Source organism: Hemiscyllium ocellatum, chromosome 46, assembly GCF_020745735.1.
Source record: "Hemiscyllium ocellatum isolate sHemOce1 chromosome 46, sHemOce1.pat.X.cur, whole genome shotgun sequence".
NCBI classification, from domain to species: Eukaryota; Metazoa; Chordata; class Chondrichthyes; order Orectolobiformes; family Hemiscylliidae; genus Hemiscyllium; species Hemiscyllium ocellatum.
The window spans coordinates 5876433-5901628 of record NC_083446.1 but is presented as its reverse complement, the minus strand read 5'-3'; the positions used below and the strand labels follow the sequence as shown (position 1 = coordinate 5901628).

Sequence of the window (25196 nt, the reverse complement as noted above, 5' to 3'; positions counted from 1 at the left end):
TGTGTGAGTCTGTGTGTGTGTGTCTGTGTGTGTCTGTCTGTCTGTCTGTGTGTCTATGAGTGTGTGTGTCTGTGTGTCTGTGAGTGTGTGTGTCTGTGTGTGTGTCTGTGTGAGAGTCATACACCACTTCTGTAAAATAACAGGAAACTCAGAAAGGACAGAGTGTGCAGCAATAACAATCTCATTGTGCTGTCTGCAGCTGTACTCGATGGGAGGGATGTTGTGGGACTTTCGAGTTGACGCTGTGTAGTTTGCGCTGACGCATTTTAAGACTGGAAGGGCAGGCAGTGTCAGCAGACACCTCCCGGCAACGTTCCTTCCGTCACTCTGCAATGAGGCAGCTAACCTGTCAGGCTGCCTTCCCGAGACGATCAGCTCTCCACCTTCAGAGATTCCATCCTGGTAATACCACTGCCTCCACCAGACACAGCAACACAGACACAAACACCACACACACACATACACATACACCAGTGCAGACAACACCCCAGTGAACTGAGGCCAGAGGTGCGATTGGCAGTAGTACTGTATATCTGAGAGTGCTATGGTGAGGGGTGTGGGGTATATCAGAGAGTGTTAGAGTGAGGGGTGTGGGGTATATCAGAGAGTGTTAGAGTGAGGGGTGTGGGGTATATCAGAGAGTGTTACAGTGAGGGGTGTGGGGTATATCAGAGAGTGTTAGAGTGAGGGGTGTGGGGTATATCAGAGTGTGTTACAGTGAGGGGTGTGGGGTATATCAGAGAGTGTTACAGTGAGGGGTGTGGGGTATATCAGAGAGTGTTACAGTAAGGGGTTTGGAGTATATCAGAGTGTGTTACAGTGAGGCATGTGGGGTATATCAGAGTGTGTTACAGTGAGGGGTGTGGGGTATATCAGAGTATCACAGTGAGGGGTGTGGGGTATATCAGAGAGTGTTACGGTGAGGAGTGTGGGGTATATCAGAGAGTGTTACAATGTGGGGTGTGGGGTACATCAGAGAGTGTTACAATGAGGGTGGTGGGGTATATCAGAGAGTGTTACAGTGAGGGGTTTGGAGTATATCAGAGAGTGTTACAGTGAGGGATGTGGGGTGTATCAGAGAGTGTTACAATGAGGGTGGTGGAGTATATCAGAGAATGTTACAGTGAGGGGTGTGGGGTATATCAGAGAGTGTCACAGTGAGGGGTGTGGGGTATATCAGAGAGTGTTACAGTGTGGGGTATATCAGAGAGTGTTACAGTGAGGGGTTTGGAGTATATCAAGAGAGTCTTACAGTGAGGAGTGTGGGGTATATCAGAGAGTGTTACAGTGAGGGATGTGGGGTGTATCAGAGAGTGTTACAGTGAGAGGTGTGGGCTATATCAGAGAGTGTTACAGTGAGGGATGTGGGGTGTATCAGAGAGTGTTACAATGAGGGTGGTGGGGTATATCAGAGAGTGTTACAATGAGGGGTGTGGGGTATATCAGTGTGAGTTACAGTGAGGGGTGTGGGGTATATCAGAGTGTGTTACAGTGAGGGATGTGGGGTATATCAGTGTGAGTTACAGGGAGAGGTGTGGGGTATATCAGAGAGTGTTACAATGAGGGTGGTGGGGTATATCAGAGAGTGTTACAATGAGGGGTGTGGGGTATATCAGTGTGAGTTACAGGGAGAGGTGTGGGGTATATCAGAGTGGTGGGTGTACCAGAGAGCCTTAAACCAAGGGGTATTTATCAGATGGTGTTGGGTGCATTGATGTGTGCGTCTGGTGTTTAATTGTGTCGAAACTGCCTCTGATGACGTCCTCCTCCACAAGGTCGCTGCTGTTGAAATCAACTTCCTCCTTTGGAATCCTTAAATCTGGAGCAGAGAGCGCTGAGTCAGACTGAGCTGATAACTGGGGCCCTCGGAAACCACACCTTGCCTATAGTCCCACACCGAGGTGTAGAATGACCAACTGCAAGTTACCTCCAGGCAGCAGGAGAGTCCTAGGGACCAGCACCTTCAGAGGGGCTGGGAATGTCCAGGGATCGGGGTTCAGGGCAAATTTTCAAGGTGCCTTTCATTTCAGACTCCAGCTCGCTCGAGCAGGAATCTCCTTTCTGCGTCACGTTGGTCTCATGGTGGGGTGAGAGGGTGTTATGCAAAACCACCAGTATTCTGTTTGATGCTTCACTTGCTGGCCTGGCACCCACAAGCTCTTTGAACGGGACGCTCCACCTCCTCACCAAAGTCCGAGTCCCGATTTGAAACAGCGTTCCCAAATCCTGGAGTGGGCGGACGTCAAAAAAGTGCTGTGTTGTCACTGGCAACCACTTCCCACCAGAGCTTTGTTTGTTCGAGGGTTAGCCTACACACTAAGTCTCCTCACGTGCTTTAACCCTTCGGGATGTCATACAGCGGATACGCAGAGCGCCCTGGGCCCCCTTTTCACGTTCCCTTTCTACCGTCTCCCTACTCACGCTCGGGTATTGAAGATCGGAATTCCGATTGGGGGATCGTGGGAACGGAATCCGTTCTCGGCTCAGTAGGGAGTACGCCCCTCTCCCTCCCCGAAGGATAAATCGTGAGCTTGAATCATAGGAAATAGGAGCAGTGATAGGCCGTTTGGCCCATCGAGCCTGCACTACCGTTCAGCATGATCGTGGCTAATCCTGCAATCTCAGTGTCCCCACTTATGCTTTCCCTCCATCGCCCGTTAGCCACTTCCAGCACCCTCTTGAATATATCTAACGAGCCGGACCCCACAGACCCTTCAGGCGACTGACTGTGTGGAGTTTGCACATTCTCCCCGTGTCTGGGTGCGCTTCGGCGGGTCGGTGTGGACTTGTTGGGGCCGAAGGGCCTGTTTCCACACTGTAAGTAATCTAGAATTCCACAGATTCCCAACTTTCTCAGGGAAGAAATATTTCCTCACCTCAGTGCTGAATGGCTTACCCACTTATTCCCAGACTGTCACACCCCCCCAGTTCGAGACTACCTCAACATCGGGAACATTCTTTCCTCATCTAGCCCGTCCCGTCCCATCAGGATTTGTAATGTTTCATCCCAATTTGGGAGGAATGCGCTCCGCACTCCGGGACTGAGGCTCCTAGCACACTTACACCGGCAAGGGCTAAGCTGTTAGAGGTGCCCGTCTTTCTGAGACTCCTTAAACCTAAGGGACCCTTCCTATGGGTGTCGGAGCAGAGTAGGGAGTGGAGCGTTCTCAGCCTCTACCCCGGATAAATATTTATTTCCAAACCAGCACCGGAGGAAGCTGATGATCTGGGTCGTGATCAGGTTGACGTTTGTGGGACCTTGCTGTATAGGCCTGATTTTTTTTAAGGAAAGGAATTTGAGGAAAGACAGGGTGAAGGTCCCAAGGCTGTGAAAGACTCCACCAGGAATGAAGGCTTCCCATCGAGCTGAGGTGCCCAGTCCTCAGGAAGAAAGCTGTTGCTTGTTCAACTTGGGCATAACGTTGTTAAGACTGATGAGATTCTGCTGTCAGCTCCCTTATCACCGCTCTGATATCCATGCTGGGAAGCAGCCTCCGCATGACAGCACAGAAACAGACCCTTCGCTCCAACTTCCCAAACCAAACTAGCCCCAGTTGCCCGTGTTTTGGCTCAATCCCTCTAAACCTTGCCTATCCGTGTGCCTGTCCTAATGGCTTTTTGACATTGCCATTGAATTCCACCACTTCCTCTGGCAGCTCATTCCACACACGCACCACCCCCACCCACTTAACCTTCACAATTCCAAGAACAACCCTAGTTTGAGGGGTCAGGCCTCGTAATTTTACCCCATCTAGTGCAGCCACCATTCTGATGAATCAACATGGCGGCCTCTCCAAGGCCTTTGCGTCTGTCCTAATATGTGGGCCCAGTTGCTTGAGAGGGGCACCACTGAAGGTCCAGGGATCTACAAGGGACACCAGGAAACTCTGCTGTCTCCACCCGAGAGCTGCCACCCTACTTGGGTCAATACCGTCCCTCATCGAAGAGGAAGAGGGAAGTGCAGAGTAGGCCTCTGTCTGACGCCTAAATCGGAGGACCCCCTCCATCTGGAATAAGCCCATTTGGCAATTAGAATTCAGCTTGTTGTAAAGCGTGGAGAGAAAAGTTTACAAAGTCGCCATTACCTGCGCTGTCTTAGCTACAAAGATAATGAAGTACAGGATCTTAGGAGTACATTAGGAAACAAAAAAAAAGTTCAGCATTACAGCCCGTTGTGCCATCTTTGGTACGAGGTACCTAGGTAAGATATCTTGAGAATAAATCATAAAATAAATCAATAAAAAGGTCTGTATTGCAGTCCTTCAGGCTGATTGTCCTAGGGCTCACCTCCAGACTATGCTAGGCCTTGCCTCCAGACCACGCCAGGCCTCACCTCCAGACCACGCCAGGCCTTGCCTCAGACCATGCCAGGCTTCACCTCAGACCACACCAGGCCTCGTCTCAGACCACGCCAGGCCTCGTCTCAGACCACATCAGGCCTCGTCTCCAGACCACACCGGCCTCGCTTCAGACCACACCAGGCCTCACTTCAGACCATGCTAGGCCTCGCCTCAGACCACATCAGGCCTCGTCTCCAGACCACACCAGGCCTCGTCTCCAGACCACACCAGGCCTCGTCTCCAGACCTCGCTTCAGACCATGCTAGGCCTCACCTCAGACCACATCAGGCCTCGACTCCAGACCACACCAGGCCTCGCCTCAGACCATGCCAGGCCTCACCTCAGACCACATCAGGCATCACCTCAGACCACGCCAGGCCAAACCTCAGTCCACACCAGGCCTCGTCTCAGACCACGCCAGGCCTCATCTCAGACCACGCCATGCTTCACTTCAGACTACGCCAGGCCTCGCCTCAGTCCATGCCAGGCCTTGCCTCCAGGCCTCACCTCCCCCACCCCTTGAGTGCCCTCTGTCGGCCAACCGCACACCCACTGCAGGCACCTACTGAAGCTCCACCACACCTGACGGCCCATCGAGATCCTAGGTCCAGGCTGTGGGCCTACTGAAGCCAGGAGCCCTTGATCAGGGCAGCACCACTGCTGCTACCAACAATGACCCTCTGACACAGCTCTGGCTCCCCACGACGCTGGAAGATGAAAGAGAAGAGCAAGAAAAATAGGGAAAAGGAGACCAAGAGACAAGGAAGCAACAGGCCTGAAGCATACAAATTCAGGATCCGTAACACTCTCTACCCTGCCGCCATCTTGGGCAGCATCTGAGCATTGGCAAGAGGCCATCACATCCCACCTTGACTCTACAATCCCCTGACTCTCCCCCTTGCTCCATGACTTCTGCGCAAACCCAAAGGGCATTTGTGACCAGTTTTGACTGCCTGAGAACAGTGTTAACTGTCCCGTCAGACCGTACAGTGGAGGAACAGAAGTAGCCCATTCAGCCCACCAAGTCTGCTCCACCATTCAATGAGGTCGTGGCTGATCTGATAATAGTGTCATAGAACCAAACGGTACGGAAGAGGCCCTTTGGCCTATTGAGTCTGCACTGAGAAAAGCTATCATTAAACCTACACTCCCTCCCACTAGTTCCAGTGGCTGGCCCATAGCCTTGAGTGTATTAAGTAATCCACAACTCCACCTTCCTGCCAGTTCCCCATACCCCTTGAATGCCCTTACTGCTTAAAAATGTCAGGTAGGGCACAGCAAGGCAAAGTTCACACAGTGTTGTCATCAGTAGCCATCAGTAAATGATGTATCGGTTATATGTATAACTGCTATGAGCAGAAACAATTTAAGCATCTATCAGTATTGTCAGCGTTATACAGTGACAGACCAGTACTGTACCCCAGTGTTATACAGTGACAGACCTGTCCCCACCAATACTGTCCCCTAGTGTTATGCAGGGACAGACATGTCCCCACCAGTACTGTAACCCAGTGTTATAGAGGGACAGACCTATCTCCACCAGTACTGTAGCCCAGTGTTATATAGTGACAGACCTGTCCCCACCAGTACTGTACCCCAGTGTTATACAGGGACAGACCTGTCCGCACCAGTACTGTACCCCAGTGTTATACAGGGACAGACCTGTCCTCACCAGTACTGTACCCCCGTATTATACAGGGACAGACCTGTCCCCACCAGTACTGTACCCCAGCATTATACAGTGACAGACCTGTCCCTACCAGGACTGTACCCCCGTGTTATACAGAGACAGACCTGTCCCCACCAGTACTGTACCCCAGTGTTACACAGCGACAGACCTGTCCGCACCAGTACTGTCACCCAGTGTTATACAGTGACAGACTTGTCCCCACCAGTACTATACCCCAATGTTATAAAGTGACAGACCTGTCCCCAGCAGTACTGTACCCCCCGTGTTATACAGCGACTGACCTGTCCCCACCAGTATTGTACCCCAGTGTTATACAATGACAGACCTGTCCCCACCAGTACTGTACCGTACCCCAGTGTTATACAGTGACAATTCTGTCTCTAACCGTTCAGTATTTCGGTGTGCACCTTAGGAGCACTGATGAGGTAGGGCCATGGAAAATCTGAGATTTAGTGCTGGAAGTTGCTGGGGAAATAAGTGGATGGCAGTCATAGAGAACATAAGTGTCATAACGAAGGACTGCAATGGGTAGCTCCCCAATGGCTGCTGGGATTGGCAATGAGGCGTTGCAGCCTCATTGTGTGGGTGTCTGTTGCCGTTCCCCTTAGTTTAGCTGCTGTTGAGGTTGTGAATCTCTGACCACTTACAGGAGGGTGTTGCACTGATGCTATTTTTGGCATCGGCCAGTCACGCTGTAGATTCTTTCTCAACAGATGAAATTTTGTTGTCAGCACAGCCCAAGGCTTTGTGGTGCTACGCGTTTGTTTCCTTTTACCATCACACGAGGAGTTGTCTTTTCATTTTTAATTCCTTCTCCTCCCCCTACCGCAACACTGGGTGTTTTCTGGCTTCAGTCTGGGCCTAGAAAGTAGGCTTGGTAAGACTTGACAAAACAGAGACCGCCCTTTTGAGTTCTGAGAAACCCTGGTTAGGCAAGGCACAGCTGGGAGATAATCCCTGAAGGAAAATTGTAGGGCGTGCGTCTTTTTTCAAGTAAAAAGATGTGATGGGAGTGGACCTTCAACCAAACAAGACCTGACGATACCTGAGGTGCGGGTAGGCCTGAAGCCTTCCTGTAGGCCTCAGAAGGTCAACCTGTCGCATTGGCGAACACCCTGGTCCTTTTCGGGTTACAGGGTGTCCCCTGCTTCTTTCAAGAAATGTTAGAAATGTGATGGAAAAGAAAAACTAAGGAATTAAACAATAACGCAGGCATCCTGGCCAGAAACTGCCAATAACAAAAACCCTTGCAGTCAAACCCAAACTGCAATACACAGTGATAACAATGATAGGAAGTGCGTGTGTGCTCCAAAAGGGAAGTCAAGTATAGCCAAAAAACACTTGGAAATAAAGGTTCCCTTTGTATTCACCACATTTGGTTTGTTTGTTTTGAAGATTCCCCGTCTAAATCAAGTTCATAAATAGAGTCCCAACTACAACGATCGGGGATTGAACTGACAAAATGGGCCCGGCTGAACAAATTCTGACATTGAGGACAGATAATTTTGAATTTCAACCAGACACCAAAGACTGAACCATCCCCCAACTTGCTGTTAGCAGTTCCCAGTCTCTAAGTAATTTGCGCTCAACAAAGGAAGGAAGGGAATGTCCCGTCAAATGCAGGACAGGAACAACAGAGGGTTTAGACACAGGGTACAACTCCATCTACTCCAACAAACACTCCAGGACAGGGACAGCACGGGGTTAGATACAGAGTAGAGTTACCTCGACACTGTTCCCCCATCAAACATTCCCAGATAGGGACAGCATGTGGGTAGGTACAGAGTAAAGCCTCCTCCACTCACTTAACCTGAAGTTAAAGCTCTCTGTCTTTTAAATTAAAAATAAACTGAATGTAAAGCTCTCTCTACACTGTCCCCCCATCAAACACTCCCCAGGACAGGGACAGCACGGGGTTAAATACAGAGTAAAGCTCCCTCTACACTGTCCATCCATCAAACACTCCCAAGACAGGGACAGCACAGGAATAGATACAGAGTTAAGCTCTATCTACACTGTCCCCCCATCAAACACTCCCCAGGACAGGGACAGTATGTGGTTAGATACAGAGTTAAGCTCTCTCTACACTAGCACTAGTCCCCCCCTCAAACACTCCCCAGGACATGCACAGCACAGGGTTAGATACAGAGTAAAGCTCCCTCTACACTGCCCCCATCAAACACCCCCAGGACAGAGACAGCACGGGGTTAGATACAGAGTTAAGCTCTATCTACACTGTCCCCCATTAAACACTCCCAGGACAGAGACAGCACTGGGTTAGATACAGAGTAAAGCTCACTCTACACTGTCCCCCCATCAAACACTCCCAGGACAGGACCGCACGGGGTTAGATACAGAGTAAAGCTCCCTCTACACTGTCCCCCCATCAAACACCCCCCAAGACAGGGACAGTACGGGGTTAAATACAGAGTAAAGCTCCCTGTACACTGTCCCTCTATCAAACACTCCCAGGACAGGCACAGCACGGGGTTAGATACAGTGTAAAGCTCCCTCTACACTGTCCCTCTATCAAGCATTCCCAGGACAGGGACAGCACAGGGTTAGATACAGAGGAATGTAGAATCTGGTGATTTGTCAGAATATTCTCAGTGCTTACACACAGACACACTCCCTGATAACATGCAGGAGCAGGATCTCTGGCTGTAATCTTTCCCTCTCTCCAGTGCTGGAGTGACTTTAGAGCCACGGCCCAGGAAGATATTTGGAGTAAAGAGATGTGAGAACCACAACAGGAGCACAGCTGGAAGCTGTGTAAATATTGCATCTTTGATGAAGGAGCTTGTTTGGCGGGGGTGGGAAGGGTGAGGGCTGTCCGAAACACGTGACTTTTTGATTACTGCTTTAAAGAAATGTGTCTGTGTCATAGAGAGAGAGACACACACGCACACAAACGCACTCAAAACAACTCGTGCTGACAACCCAACCAGTCTTGAGTTGCACACCACTATGACAGGAAGGACTGGCTTTTGTTCGGCTTTGACCTCCGACCCTGACTCGCTGAGCTGCACAAAAGAAGTAGCCTGAACCCTCCCCCAACCCCGACTTTGTTTCTTGGTTTCCTGTTGTGGATCCATCTCTCTCAGAACTGCGGCTGTGTGTGTGGGAGGCCCCCCCTCAGGCTGTCTGTCAGACGGAAGGCTGATGTGTGGCTAACCCGGAGGCCCCCAGGGCGGTGGGGAGTGCGTCAGCAACTGCCCGCAAACCGCTCCCTGCCCCCCCCCCAATCCAAACGCCGCCCTCCGTACCCCTCGGCCTCCAACAAACACCTCAAAAATCGAAGCCTGTTCCCCCCCCCCTTTCCTCCCCCCAAACTGACAGAAGGGTCCCAGAGCAGAGCATCCCTGTGGAGATGGGCCTGGTTAGGGGGCTGTGATTGACCCGTCTCTGGGGAGACTGCGCCCCCTTTTGCCCTCTGCAGATGTCACAACGTACAGGCCAGGGGTGTGCAGGACTCGAGAGCTTGGCTCTCCTTCCTGTTGCGCTGGTGGTTTGAGGCAATCTCTAGGGAACCAGCCTTGGTTGAGGTAACCAACCCAACCCATTTGGTTCACTGACTGAATTCATACCACAGGAACAAGCCTGTTGCACGCCTCCATCGGCCCCTCCAATCCATACCAGTGCTTTTTTAAAACGTATATAAAATGTATTATTTGGTGGATGTGGGTTACATCTATTTGTACTGTCTTGAGAAGATGAGGTGGGGGGGTGGGGTGGGGGTGAGCTGCCTTCTTAATAGATTCACACAGAATGGAAACAGACTCCAGTCCATGCCGAGTATAATCCCAAAATAAACAAGTCCGCCTGCCTGCTCCTGGGCCATATCCCACCAAACCTTATCCGAATGTCTTTAAAACATTATAATTGTGCCCACATCCACGGATTTCAGCGTAGGAGACACCCGCAGTGCTGCAAGGGAGTTAATCCCAGGATTGTGAGCTGAGGGAATGACCACTGACACTCCACGTCGGTGTGTGTGTGTGTGTGTGTGTGTCTGTATCTGTGTGTGTGTGTCTGTCTGTGTGTGTGTGTGTGTCTCTCTGTATCTGTCTGTGTGTGTCTGTATCTGTGTGTGTGTCTGTATTTGTGTGTCTGTGTGTGTCTGTATCTGTGTGTCTGTCTGTGTGTGTCTGCATCTGTGACTGTGTGTGTGTATGTGTCTGTATATGCGTGTCTGTGTGTGTGTGTCTGTATCTGTGTGTGTGTGTGTCTGTCTGTGTGTCTGTATCTGTGTGTGTGTTGGCGGAGCAGTGATGCTAAGGCGATATTTCAGGGAGTTGGTGTTCCCTTGACCTTCTGGGAGGTTTGGAAGGTGCTGTCTAAGGAGACTGGGCGATGGCACAGTGGATGGTACACACTGCTGCAACTGAGCGTCGGTGGGGGAGGGAGGGGTTTATGCAAGGCCATCTTTCCAACCCCAAATCTGACACCGTAACTCTATCCACCTGTCTAGTATCCTGTTGAATGCAACTTAATATTCGCTCCAAAACCTCTCTCTGGTAGACTGGGGGAGTAGGCCCTTCATTAAGCCTGAAGGAGGTGAATCTGATCCCAATTCGCACATACCCTCCATATCCTAAAGTTCCACCCATCCAAAGGTTGGGATAGGAACTTCCCTTCGTTTTTGATATAGGTGTCATTTCCCACTCAGGCTGAGGTGGGGTGGGGGGAGTGAGGCAGTCAATGTGCTGAGATCAGACACCAAAGCCTGGGGTTACCTCTATCGACAGGTCAGGGTAGCCAATGGCTCACTGTACCCCCTGGCACAAGGGGCAGAGATGAATCAAAAGGGGCGCTGGTATCCTGGCAGCTCAGAGTCTGCCACCGCCTGAGAGCATCCCGAAAGCCACGACAAGCGTGGAGGCGTTGTCAAGAATCACGGGGAGCTGCGATTGTGCGGAGGTTCCCACAACCGGGAATGAGTCAGATCGCCTGTTTCGCTTTCTAGCGTCGGCCCAGGGTTCAATATCAGCCCCAGGTGGGCCGAGAGAATAAAACCCCTTCTGGGTCCCAGCCCTATCCAGAATGGGACCATTAACATTCACTTGACAGAGTGACATAATAGACCTACCACAGTCCTGGAACCCGGGAGCGTCAGTCAGGATTCACTGTCCAAGTCACTGCAGTGTTGATCAGAACTGCTTGGGAGTTACAGATACCCTTGCGGACTGGGTATAAACCATATACTTGTGTCTGGTTTGTACAATGTCAGATTATTGGGTATCACAGCTGTTGTGGAGAAGAATTTATTTGGCATCACTCTCACGTCATGACAGGAGACAGCTTAATGATTTATTACACTTTCTTCTGATGCTTAATGGACTAACTTCAAAAGCACAATCTCACAACACAACTATCCCAACCAATACTGTACCCCAGTGTTATACAGAGTCAGACCTGTCCCCACCAGTACTGTATCCCATTGTTAGACAGGGACAGACCTGTCCCCACCAGTACTGTTCCTCAGTGTTATACAGAGACAGAACTGTCCCCACCAGTACTATCCTGCAGTGTGGTACAGTGACCAACCTGTCCCCACCAGTACTGTACCCCAGTGTTGTACAGGGACAGACCTGTCCCCACCTGTACTGTACCCCAGTGTTATACAGAGACAGAACTGTCCCCACCAGTACTATCCTGCAGTGTGGTACAGTGACCAACCTGTCCCCACCAGTACTGTACCCCAGTGTTGTACAGGGACAGACCTGTCCCCACCTGTACTGTACCCCAGTGTTATACAGAGACAGACCTGTCCCCACCAGTACTGTTCCCCAGTGTTATACAGTGACAGACCTGTCCCCACCAGTACTGTACCCCAGTGTTATACAGAGACAGACCTGTCCCCACCAGTACTATCCTGCAGTGTTGTACAGTGACAGACCTGTCCCCACCAGTACTGTACCCCAGTGTTGTACAGGGACAGACATGTCCCCACCAGTACTATACCCCAGTGTTATACAGTGACAGACCTGTCCCCACCAGTACTGCACCCCAGTGTGATACAGGGACAGACCTGTCCCTACCAGTACAGTTACCACAGTGTTATACAGCGACAGACCTGTCCCCACCAGTACTGTACCCCAGTGTTATACAGTGACAAACCTGTCCCCATCACTACTATACTGCAGTGTCAGTGACAGACCTGTCCCCACCAGTACTGTATCCCAGTGTTGTACAGGGACAGACCTGTCCCCACCACTACTGTATCCCAGGGTTATACAGTGACAGACCTGTCCCCAGCAGTACTGTACCCCAGTGTTGTACAGGGACATACCTGCCCCACCAGTACTGTACCCCAGTGTTGTACAGTGACAGACCTGTCCCCACCAGTACTGTATCCCAGTGTTATACAGGGACAGACCTGTCCCCACCAGTACTGTACCCCAGCATTATACAGCGACAGACCTGTCCCCACCAGTACTGTACCCCAGTGTTATACAGTGACAGTCCTGTAGTAAAAAGTGAGGTCTGCAGATGCTGGAGATCAGAGCTGAAAATCCTGATGAAGGGCTTTAGCCCGAAACGTCGAATTTCCTGTTCCTTGGATGCTGCCTGATCAGTGACAGTCCTGTCCCTACCAGTACTGTACCCCAGTGTCATATAGGGACAGGCCTGTCCCCACCAGTACTGTACCCTTGTGTTATATAGTGACAGACCTGTCCCACCATTATTATGGTGTTCCCTAGTATTATACAGGGACAGACCTGTCCCCACCAGTCCTGTCCCCAGTGTTATACAGTGACATACCTGTCCCCACCAGTACTCTTCCCCAGTGTTATGCAGTGACAGACCTGTCCTACCAGTACTGTACCCCAGTGTTATACAGCGACAGGCCTGTCCCTAGTAGAACTGCATCTCAGTACTGTACAGGAACAGACTTGGTTTAACAGGCATTCTGTGAGGTTCTGCCTCTCCCTCCTCTCTGGTGACGTTTTAAATACTTCTTCCTCTCGTGTGGAAAACAGGAAACAAGTGTTTGTCAGATTGGTTGGTGTAGCCTGGAACCCCCTGAGGGCACACTCACAGCTCCCTGAAACTCACTCTGCTGGTTTGACTGAAACTCTGTCACTCGGGCACTATCAGCTTCTGTCAGGTCCGGTTAAATCTGTCAAGCAGCAAATGTTTGCCAGTCCAGTGGGATCGGGCACAGCCTCCTCTATCGCCGCTGCCCTCTGGTCCCTCCTGTCTGGGAGAAGCAGAGGGGTTGAGCGGGCAGGTGAAGGAGAGAGAGTGTGTGAAGAAAATTGCCCCCTTTCTCCAGTATCTGACGCAGTTCAAAACCTGAAAGGCGTTCGTTTATTTCCCCCAACTGAAGGAGGCCATTTGACCCCTTGGCTTGGTTCCTGCCAATCTGTTTAATCAAGCTTAATCTGCATTTTAACTGCGTGTTGCTCCCAAGTCTCTCAATAACCTGTCCCTGAGAAAAATGTTGCAGGTCCCAGTTTTGTTACGATGAATGCATTCCCCCCCCACCCACCCACCCCCAATCCACAGGTTCCACCATCTCCTTAGGGGAGAGTGCTCCAATTGCTGATACGAATTGTTAACAAGGGGCTCTTGTGGGGCAGTGGTAGTGTTCCTATCTCGAAGGTGTGTCATAGCATCTCTGAACTGGTCGGTTAACTCTCAGACCTGTTGTTGTACACGTAAACCTGCCATGTCCACACCCTTGGACCAGGATTAGAATAGGTGGGTCGTTTCTGAGGTATACGTGATGGGCTGAAGGGTCTCTTAGATCTCTGCTGTGTCTCTGAATGTATTGAGGGCTGTGCGAAGGGCCCTCTCCGCAGAATCCTAATCTGGGAGGAGTTGTAATGTCACTCTTAGGCTAATGTTTTCGGGACACGGTGTCAAATACTGATATTTGAATTCTGTCAAAATCTGGAATAAAACAGTGGCACTTGTAAAGACCCATCTGGGTCACTCACATCCTTTCGGAAAGGAAATCTGCCATTCTTACATGTCGGGCCTACGTGTGACTCCAGATCCTTGACCATGTGGTTGACTCCTTACTGCCCCCTCAGTAAACAGGGCAGTAAATGCTGGACCCAGTTCGTGAATTACTGAAAGAACCACCGTCCATCTCCTCCTGACTCTGTTTTCTTTTCCAGAGACAAGTTGAGATGTATTTGTTGTAGATGCCTGTTTTCGAGCGTGTTTTTACATGTCCCAGCCTCTCGATTGGCCAGTCTCGAGCATGTGGAGCCCGTGTCAGTTTTCAAGTTGCCTTGCGAGTGCAGGGAACGCTAAGAAAGTGGGGGGGTGGGGGGAGGGGGAAGAAAGAGAGATAGAGAGAGCCATAGAGCACAGAAACAGACCCCTCAGTCCAACCAGTGCATGCCGAGCACAATCCCAAACTCTGAACTTGTCCCACCTGGCCCATATCCCTCCAAACCCCTTCCTATCCTTGTCCCTATCCAAATGTCTTTTAAATATTGTAACTGTACCCACAATCCACCGCTTCCTCAGGAAGTTCATTCCACACACGAACTACTCTCTGTGTTAAAAAAAAATTGCCCCCATGTCTTTTTTAAATTTCTCTTCTCTCACCTTAAAAAATTGTCCCCTGGTCTTGACACCGCCCATCCTGGGGAAAAAGACACCTGCCATTAACTCTATCTATACCTCTCATGATTTTATAAACTTATGTAATGTCACCTCTCAACCTCCTACGCTCCAGTGAAAAAGGTCCCGGCCTGTCTAGCCTCTCCTCCTAACTCAAACCCTCCATTCCCAGCAACATCCTGATAAATCTCTTTTGAACGCTTAATAACATCAGTCCGATAACAGGGCAACCAGAACTGGGCACAGTATTCCAGAAGGGGCCTCACCAACGTCCTGTACAAACTCAACATGACATCCCAACTTCCTGAAGAAGGGCTCCTGCTCCTTGGATGCTGCCTGACCTGCTGCGCTTTTCCAGCAACACATTTTCAGCTCTGATCTCCAGCATCTGCAGTCCTCACTTTCTCCCCGTCCCAACTCCTACACTGAGCAATGAAGGCAAATATGCTAAATATCTCTTAACCACCCTGGGGAGAAAGAGAAAGACATGAAATGAGGCACAAAATCATAGAAACCCTACAGTGTGGAAGCAGGCCATTCAGCCCGTTGAGAGCACACTGACCCTCTGAAGAGCAGCCCACACAGAAACACCAACCTACCCTCTCCCTGTAGCCCTGCATTTCCCATGCCTGATCCACCCTAACCTGCACACCCCTGGGCACTATGGGACAATTTAACACGGCCAATCCACCCTAACCTGCACACCCCTGGACTCTATGGGACAATTTAGCATGGCCAATCCACCCTAACCTGCACATCCCTGGACACTATGGGACAATTTAGCACGGCCAATCCACCCTAACCTGCACATCCCTGGGCACTATGGGACAATTTAGCACGGCCAATCCAACCTAACCTGCACCTCCCTGGACACTATGGGGCAATTTAGCACAGCCAATCCACCCTAACCTGCACATCCCTGGACTGTGGGAGGAAACCGGAGCACCCAGAGGAAACCCATGCAGAACTGGGGAGGACATGCAAACTCCACACAGACAGACAGTCGGCTGAGGCTGGAATTGAACCCGGGGCCCTTGTGCTGTGAGGCCGCAGTGCTGACCACTGAGAGACCGTGCTGCGCCCATTTGTAATGAGAGTCTCAGAATGGGGGACTGGGGAAATCAGAGTGTGGACTCAGGTCGGCCTGGTGACTGAAACGACCTGTTTGGACAAGAGTTGGGAGGCTGTGACCGGTGTGGAATGGCTAGGTGTGGGCCGAATGGCTGCTCTTGGCACTGGGCCTTCGGGGCTGGATGGGAGTTCTGTCAACTCTCCCTCCTCCCTCCCACAGACTCAAGAGCTGGTGAGGCCCCGGGCCCTGAGGGAGGGTGACGCCTGGTGGCGGGACTGCGAACTGCAAGGGCTGGAACAGATCCACTGTGCTGACTGGAAACCGGAGTTTGAGGGAAGGGGAAGGGAGGGAGAGAACCTTCATTGAAAAACAAAGACAAGTTCGGGGAGTTCCCCCTTTTGACAAACAGCGCAGTGGCTAAACAGGCCCAGCGAGGGAGAGGACAGAAATAATTGTGATGCATAAAGTTGAATATCCTATACCAGCTCCACCACTAAGTACTCGATTAAACCTTCCTGCCCATTCCCCACACCCCAGCTGATTGCCTGAGGGACCAATCTAACCTCCTCCATAGAGTCATACAGCACAGAAACAGACCCTTCAGCCCAACTGCTCCATAATCCCAAACTAAACTCATCCCACCTGTCTGCTCCCTCTAAACCCTTTTTCTATTCATGTCCTTATCCAAATATCTTGTAATTGTCCCCACATCCACCACTTCCTCAGGAAGTTCATTCCACACACACGAACCACCCTCTGTGTAAAATGTTGCCCCCTCATGTCTTTTTTAAATCTCTCTCCTCTCACCTTAAAAATGTGCCCCCTCGTCTTGAACTCCCCCACCCCACCTTGGCTATTCACCCTATCTATCCCCCTCATGATTTTATAAACCTCTATAAAGGTCTAGTGAAAAAAGGTCCCAGCCTTTCATTCTAACTCAAACCTTCCATAGCCGGCAACATCCTGGTAAATCTCTCCAGCTTAATAATATTCCCAGTGGTTAGCACTGCTGCCTCACAGCACTAGGGACCTGCCTCGGGCGAATGTCTGAGTGGAGTTTACACATTCTCCATGGGTTTGCTCCGGTTTCCTCCCACAATCCAAAAGATGTGCAGGTCAAGAGAATTGGCCATGCTAAATTGCCCATAGTGTTGGGTGCATTAGTCAGGGGTAAATGTAGGGGAATGGGTCTGGGTGACTTGGGCTGAAAGGCCTGTTTCCACACTGTAGGGATTCTAATTTTTATAAAATCCTTCCTGTAGCAGGGCAACTATTTTCAATATATTGAATGATGAAGGGTGCACAATTCTAAAGTGGGAAATTTAAAAGATTCACCGCTCTCTGAGTGAAGAGATTCCTCCTCCTGTCAATCCTAGTGGCCTGCCTCTTTCTCCAAGGACTGTACTCCCACTGTTCTAGAGTCGTAGAGATGTACAGCACAGAAACAGACCCTTTGGCCTAACTTGTCCATGCCAACCAGGTATCCCCAAATTAATCTCGTCCCATTTGCCAGCATTTGACTCATTTCTCTCTAAACCCTTCCTATTCATGTCCCCATCCAGATGCCTTTTAAATGTTGTCATTGTACCAGCCTCCAGCACTTCCTCCGGCAGCTCATTCCACACACGCACCACCCTCTGTGTGAAAAAGCTGCCCCTCAGGTCCCTTTTAAATCTTTCCCCCTCCCAACCCTAAACCTATACCCTCTAGTTTTGGACTCCCCCACCCTGGAGAAAAACAAGGAACAAAGAAAATTTACAGCCCAGGACCAGGCCCTTCGGCCCTCCAAGCCTGAGCCGATCCAAATCTACTGTCTAAACCAGTCGCCCAATTCCTAAGCATCTGTATCACTCTGCTTCCCACCTACTCATGCATCTGTCCAGATGAAACTTAAATGAATCTACAGTGCCTGCCTCTACCACCTTTGTTGGCAACGCGATCCAGACACCCACCGCCCCCTGTGTAAAGTACTTGCCGCCTGTAACCCCCCTAAACTTTTCACCTCTCACCTTGAATGCGTGACCTCTCGTTATTGAATCCTTCACCCTGGGAAAATGCTTCTCTTTATCCACCTTGTCTATACCCTTCATGATTTTGTAAACCTCAATCAGGTCCCCCCTCAACCTCCTTTTTATTTAATGAAAACAATCCTAACCTACTCACCCTCTCTTCACAGATAGCACCTTGCATCTTCCTCTCATCTTAAAAAGGTGCCTGTAAACTTGAACTCCCCCATCCCAGGGAAAAGACCTTGGCTATACTCCCTATCCATGCCCCTCATGATTTTATAAACCTCTATAAGGTCACCCCTCAGCTCCAGGGAAAATAGCCCCAAACTATTCAGCCTCTCCCTATAGCTCAAACCCAGGCAACATGCTTATAAACCTCTTCACCACTCTTTCAAGTTTCACAACACCTTTCCTACAGCTGGGAGACCAGAATTGAAAGCAGTACTCCAATAGCAGCCTAAGCAATGTCCTGTACAGCTGCAGCGTGACCCCCCGAAATCCTATACTCAATGCACTGACCAATAAAGGCAAGTATATCTCCTTCACTATCCTGTCTACCTGTGACTTTCAAGGAGCTATGAACCTGCACTCCAAGATCCCTCTGTTCAGCAACACTGCCCAGGACCTTACCATTAAGCGTTGCCTGCTCTCTTTAATTTCTCTCTCTCTCTCTCTCTCACTCTCTCTCTCTCTCTCTCTGTCTTTGCAGCCACTGTACAGAGGAAACAGTCCAGCCTAACCATATGTTGTCCTGGTGACCTTAAGCTCTGTTGTTCTATCGAAGTTATGACTGTAGATTGTAAAGACTGTGGCTGATGATTGCTCTCTCTCTCTCTCTCTCTCTCTGTGTCGGCAGTCTTGCTATCCCAGCCCATCAACGATGACAACATGCAGTGCAACACGCTGAAGATCACCGACTTTGGCCTTGCCAGGGAGTGGCACAAGACCACCAAAATGAGCACAGCGGGCACCTACGCCTGGATGGCGCCTGAGGTGATCAAGACCTCCACTTTCTCCAAGGGAAGTGATGTATGGAGGTGAGATGACACGATGCCAGGCACCTCCATCCTGGTTTGGTAGGGGGGGGAGGGGAGGGGGTGCCAACGCTACGGACTCACCTGTGCCCAGCCCCCCTCGGGTGTGGGTTGGTAAAATCTCACCGTCGCCCAGGGGGCGGAAACGGTGCAGGAGAGAACGGGTACCTTCCTCCATTGGTCAGCGTCACCCACAGCAGGATCCCGCCTGCTGGTCAGGGCGGCCTGAGGTGGGTGGGGGAGTGTGTGTGTGGCAGTGGCACTATCAGGTAGCCAGAATTGCGGCTTCAACTGGTGCCCTTGGGCAGGAGGGGGTTATGGTGCCCAGACTGTACCCAGCTGGCATGCACCTGGGCATGGACACAATGTCAGGGAAAGGAGGTGGAATTTGTACCTGGTGTTGTGCTCGTTCTGTTATTCACAGCATTTTACTGGGAGGGAGTCTCTAGTGTCCCCCCCCCACCGGGAGTATATAAAAAATTGGAGTATAAAAGTCAGAAAGTCGTGCCGAACTGTGCAACACATTAGTCAGACCGTTGCTAGAATATTGGGGCAGCATGGTGGCTCAGTGGTTAGCACTGCTGCCTCACAGCACCAGGGACCTGGGTTCAATACCACCCTGGGGCAACTGTATGTGTGGAGTTTTCACATTCTCCCCCGTGTCTGCGTGGGGATTCCTCCCACAGTCCAAAGATGTGCAGGTTAGGGTGGATTGGCCATGCTAAATTGTCCCATAGTGCCCAGGGATGTGCAGGTTAGGGTGGATTGGCCATGCTAAATTGTCCCATAGTGCCCAGGGATGTGCAGGTTAGGGTGGATTGGCCGTGCTAAATTGTCCCGTAGTGTCCAGGGATGTACAGGTTAGGGTGGATTGGCCGTGCTAAATTGTCCCATAGTGCCCAGGGATGTGCCGGTTAGGGTGGATTGACCGTGTTAAATTGTCCCATAGTGCCCAGGGATGTGCAGGTTAGGGTGGATTAGCCGTGCTAAATTGCCCCATAGTGCCCAGGGATGTGCAGGTTAGGGTGGATTGACCGTGTTAAATTGTCCCATAGTCCCCAGGGATGTGCAGGTTAGGGTGGATTGACCGTGTTAAATTGTCCCATAGTGTCCAGGATGTGCAGGTTAGGGTGGATTGACCGTGTTAAATTGTCCCATAGTGCTAGTTGCATTAGTCAGAGGGATATGGGTCTGGGTGGGTTACTCTTCAGAGGGTTGGTGTGGCCTGGTTCGGCCAAAGGGCCTGTTTCCACACTATAGGGGAATTTAATACAGAGAAAAAAAAATTGCTTACAATTTTGGGTCCTGTAACTTCGTTAATTTTTTAAAACATTATTTCAAAATATACCTTATTCATGAAAAAGTGTCTTTTGATATGCGTAGTCACAGACGCAGTTTGGTTCTGTACAGTTGCGTATCAAAGTTTGATTCTATTCAAACAAACCAAAGACATCTCTCACTTGGAGCAGATTATATTTACACCAGACGGGGGTGTCACTGGCTAGGACAGTCTTTATTACCCATCCCTAATTGCCCAGAGGGCAATTCAGAATCAGCCACATCGCTGTGAGTCTGGAGTCACATGTAGGCCAGACCAAGTAAGGATGACAGATTTCCTTCCCTAAGGTTAACAAGCTGGGGTTTTTCCAACGATGTGTTTGTGGTCACCATTAGACTCTTAATTCCAGGCATTAATTCAAACTCCACCATCACGATTTGAACTCGGAACCTGAGACGTTTATATTAACCACTAGGCCATCGCCTCCTCGCTTGAGGAGGGATGTGATGGCGTTGGAGGTGGATCAGAGAAAATTCACTGGACTGACTCCCGAGATGAGCCTTGTGAAGGGAGGCACTGGGTCGACTTTGGAAAGAACGAGAGATCTTATTGACCTTCGAAGCTGTTGAAAGGAAATGACACGGAGCGGACGTTTCCTCAATTGGGATGGTCCAGAACGAGACGTGATACTTTTAGGATTAAAAAGGCAGCAGATTTAAGACAGAAATGAGAAGGAGTGATGTCTTTGAAGTATTGTGTGCAGTTTTGGGCCCCATATCTCAGGAAGGCTGGACTGGGCCCAGGAGCGGGTCCAGAGGCGGTTCACGAGACTGGGCCCAGGAATGAAAAACTTAACATATGAGGAACGTTTGAGGACTCTGGGTTTATACTCAATGGAGTTTAGAAGGATGACGGGGGGGATCTAATTGAAAGTTAGAGAATACTGAATGGCCTGGACAGATCGGACATTGGGAAGATGTTTCCATTGGTCGGAAAGACTAGGACCCAAGGGCACAGCCTTAGATTAAAGGGAAGATCCTTTGGAACAGAGATAAGGAGAAACTTCGTCAACTAGAGATTATAGAATTCATTTGCCACAGAGGGCTATGGGGGGCCTGGTCACTGAGTATGTTTAAGACAGAGATAGATAAGTTCTTGAGTATCAAAGGGATCAAGGGTTACGGGGAGAAGGTGGGAGAATAGGGTTGAGAAATTTATCAGCCATGATTGAATGGCGGAGCAGACTCAATGGGCCGCATGGCCTAATTTCTGCTCCTGTGTCTGATGGTCTTTCAGAGGACCACGGCTCAGTGGAATTCACTCCGCCGGCGTGCAGTGGATGCCAGGACACGGAATAAATCCAAGGAGGGAGGGATGGATAGACTTTTCCTTCGTAAAGGGTTATGGGAGCGGGCAGGGAAGTGGAGTTGAGGCCGAAGTGGAATGGCCTACTGCCGCTCCGAGTTCTCACTACAGAGAGAACGAGCGATCTTATCGCTGCTCCCTGAATCAGCGGCTGTGCCTGAGCCACCCTGAGCTCGGGTCTCTCTCTCTCTCTCTCTCTCTCGTCCATTAAGACGTTGCTTGAAACCGACCTGGGTGACAGGGCGAGCCCAGTATCTCCTTACGGGACTCGGTGTCGGGGTTTTTTACGCTGACTTTGCTGAGCGGGTCCGTCGGTCTGCTCCAAGACGCGATGTAAATGCCAGCGGTGTCCGGTGGATTGACGGGATCCCTGTTCTTTCCCTAGTTACGGTGTGCTGCTGTGGGAGCTGTTAACCGGAGAGGTCCCTTACAGGGGGATCGATGGCTTGGCTGTGGCCTATGGAGTTGCGGTCAATAAACTGACACTTCCGATTCCATCGACCTGCCCAGAACCTTTTGCTCAGCTGATGGCCGGTGAGTGGCAAACTGTACCCCCCCCCCCCCACTTCCCCCACCTCCTCTCCCGCATTACATCATGGCCTGTGGATTGGGGCCTACTCCTCCCTCATGCCTGGGAGCAATATACAGGCCGAACGCCGGCAGCAGCACCCAGAGACGCTTGGGCAGGTCAGTGCCAGTGAGAGTCGGGCACCTCCCTGACTCACAGCTCAATGCCAGCTCGCTCGGCAGCACTGTGCCCCCTCTCACACATACAGAGAGACACACACACACACAGACGCGCGCGCACACACACACACACACACACATACACATTGACACAGACACGCACACACGCACACAGACACTGACACAGACACGCACACAGACACACACACACACTGACACAGACACACACACACGCACACACACTGACACAGACACACGCGCGCGCACACACTGACACAGACACACAGACACAGGCAACGCTTGAATTATAAAACTGTCCCCCTCGCTTTCAAATTCCTCCACCATTTCATGCCCGACACCCCCTCCCTGTCTCCATCACCTTCTCCAGCCCCTACACCCCCTTCCCATCTCTGTCACCCCTCCAGCACCGACAGCCTCTCCCTATCTCTGTAACCCCCTCCAGCCCCTACACCCCCTCCCTATCTCTGTCACCCCCCTCCAGCCACTACACCCCCTCCCTATCTCTGTCACCTCCTCCAGCCCCTACACCCCCCCCATCTCTGTAACCCCCTGCAGCCCCTACACCCCCTCCCTGTCTCTGTCAGCCCCTCCAGCCCCTACACCCCCCTCCCCTAACTCTGTCACCCCCTCCAGCTCCTACACCCCCTCCCTATCACTTTAATCCCCTCCAGCCCCTACACCCCCTCCCTATCTCTGTCACCCCCTCCAGCCACTACACCCCCTCCCTATCTCTGTCACCCCCTCCAGCCCCTACACCTCTCCCTATCTCTGTCACCCTCTCCAGCCCCTACACCCCCTCCCTATCACTGTAACCTCCTCCAGCCCCTACACCTCTCCCTATCTCTGTCACCCCCTCCAGCCCCTACACCCCCTCCCTATCTCTGTAACCTCCTCCAGCCCCTACACCTCTCCCTATCTCTGTAAGCCCCTCCAGCCCCTACACCCCCTCCCTATCTCTGTAACCCCCTCCAGCCCCTACAACTCCTCCCTATCTCTGTAACTCCCTCCGGCCCCTACACCCCCTCCCTATCTCTGTAACCTCCTCTAGCCCCTACACCCCCTCCAGCACCTACATCCCCACCCTACCTCTGTAACTCCCACCAGCCCCTACACCCCCTCCCTACCTCTGTAACCCCCTCCAGCACCTACACCCCCTCCCTATCTCTATAACCCCCTCTGGCCCCTACACCCCCTCCCTATCTCTGTCACCCCCTCCAGCCCCTACACCCCCTCCCTATTTCTGTAACCCCCTCCAGCCCCTACACCCCCTCCCTATTTCTGTAACCCTGTCCGGCCACTACACCCCCTCCCTATCTCTATAACCCCCTCCGGCCCCTACACCCCCTCCCTAACACTGATTCCCGTTGCTCACCACTGAGGAGCTCTGAGCCCCGGAATTCCCTCCTTAAACCTCTTGCGCGCGCTCTGTCTCTCTCTCTCTCTCTCTCTCTCTCCCCCTCTTTCTCTCTCTCTCTCTCTCTCTCTCTCTCCATCTTTAAGACCTACTCGAAATCTAAGCGTCGGTCAGGTCTCTGTGTTTGTTCAATCCCGGTTGGCATCACCTGTGGCTCTGTGCGTGACCCTATTCTCTCTGAATGACGGGGGTTCTGGGGTTCAGACACACTGATGGGAGCTGACACTCCCTGGGCCGTCCCGAGGGAATACTGCGCTGTCAGAAGAGCCACTTTGAGACGTAAACGCCTGCTTCGTGCCCCTGGGGCCGCCATTTTATTTGTTTTCGGTGTGGGGGAGGGGTTATACGTACCGATGTACAGCACGGAAATAAACCCTTCGGTCCAACTCATCCATGCCGACCAGATATCCCAACCTAATCCAGTCCCATTTGCCAGCTTTTGACCCATATCCCTCCAAACCCTTCTATTCATGTTCCCATCCAGATGCTTTTTAAATGTTGTCATTGTACCAGCCTCCACCACTTCCTCTGGCAGCTCCTTCCATACACGTACCACCCTCTGTGTGAAAATGTTGCCCCTCAGGTCCCTTTCATATCTTCCCCCTCTCACCCTAAACCTATGCCCTCTAGTTCTGGACTCCCCCACCCCAGGGAAAAGACCTTGTCTATTTATCCCATCCAGGCCCCCTCATGGTTTTATAAAGCTCCGTACATTCGCCCCTCAGCCTCCAACACTCTGGATTTGTTCCCTCAATGCTGGAAAAAATCAACTCCCGAAAAGAATTATCTGGCTCATTATTGAAGTGTTGTTTGGTGGGATCTCACTGTGCGTATGTCAGCTGTCCCATGCCCCACAACATCACAAAACAGTTTGTCTTGGCCGCGGGTGTCTGGGAAGGCTTGCTGACTTTTCGGTTTCGATATCGCAGATCCAACAAGAACTCACATTCTCTGTTTCTTTCTCTGTCTCTGTCTCTCTCTCTCCCCCCCCCCTCCCCCTCCCCCTCTCTCTCTCCCTGTTTCTCTGTCTCTCTCTCTCTCTCTCTCTCTCTCCCCCCCCTTGGTCTCTCTCTCTCTCCCTCGGTCTCTGTCTGTCTTGGTCTCTGTCTCTCTCGGTCTCTCTCTTTCTGTCCATCTCTTAATCTCTCTCTCTCGATCTCTCTGTCTTTCTGTCTTTGTCTCTCTCTTGCTCTCTTTCTGTCTCTCTCTCTGTCTGTATCTTTCTTTCCCTCTGCCTCTCTCTCTCCATCTCTGTCTCTCTCTGTCGTTGCCTCTCTCTCTCTTCCTGTCTCTCTCTTTCTCTATCTCTGTCGATCTCTGTCTCTCTCTCTCTCTCTCTCTCCATCTCTCGATCTCTCTCTCGGCGTCTCTTCTTTCTCTCTCTCTCCCTCTTGCTCTCATTCTGTCTCTCTCTCTCTCTCTGTCTGTATCTTTCTTTCTCTCTGCCTCTCTCTCTCCATCTCTGTCTCTCTCTGTCGTTGCCTCTCTCTCTCTCCCTGTCTATCTCTTTCTCTCTCTCTCTATCTCTGTCTCTCTCTCTCTCTTTCGCTCTCTCTCTCTGTCTGTCTCTCTTTGTCTCTCTCTCTCGCTCTCTATCTCTGTCTCTCTCTCTCTCTCTGTCTCTCTATCTCTGTCTGTCTCTCTCTCTCTCTCTCTCTGTCTTTCTGTCTCTCACACTCTCTCTCTGCTCCCTCCCCCCCCC

At 51.2% G+C, this 25196-nt stretch overlaps 1 protein-coding gene across 1 annotated transcript in view; it reads left to right on the top strand.

Annotated features, from left to right (window-relative positions):
- Positions 1-25196, top strand: part of LOC132836185 (mitogen-activated protein kinase kinase kinase 11-like) — a 69567-nt gene that overhangs the window by 16535 nt on the left and 27836 nt on the right. Inside the window, exons 2-3 of the mRNA XM_060855513.1 lie at positions 18551-18731; positions 21758-21906. Of these exons, the coding sequence (XP_060711496.1) occupies positions 18551-18731; positions 21758-21906 (330 nt within the window). The remainder of the gene's footprint in view (positions 1-18550; positions 18732-21757; positions 21907-25196) is intronic.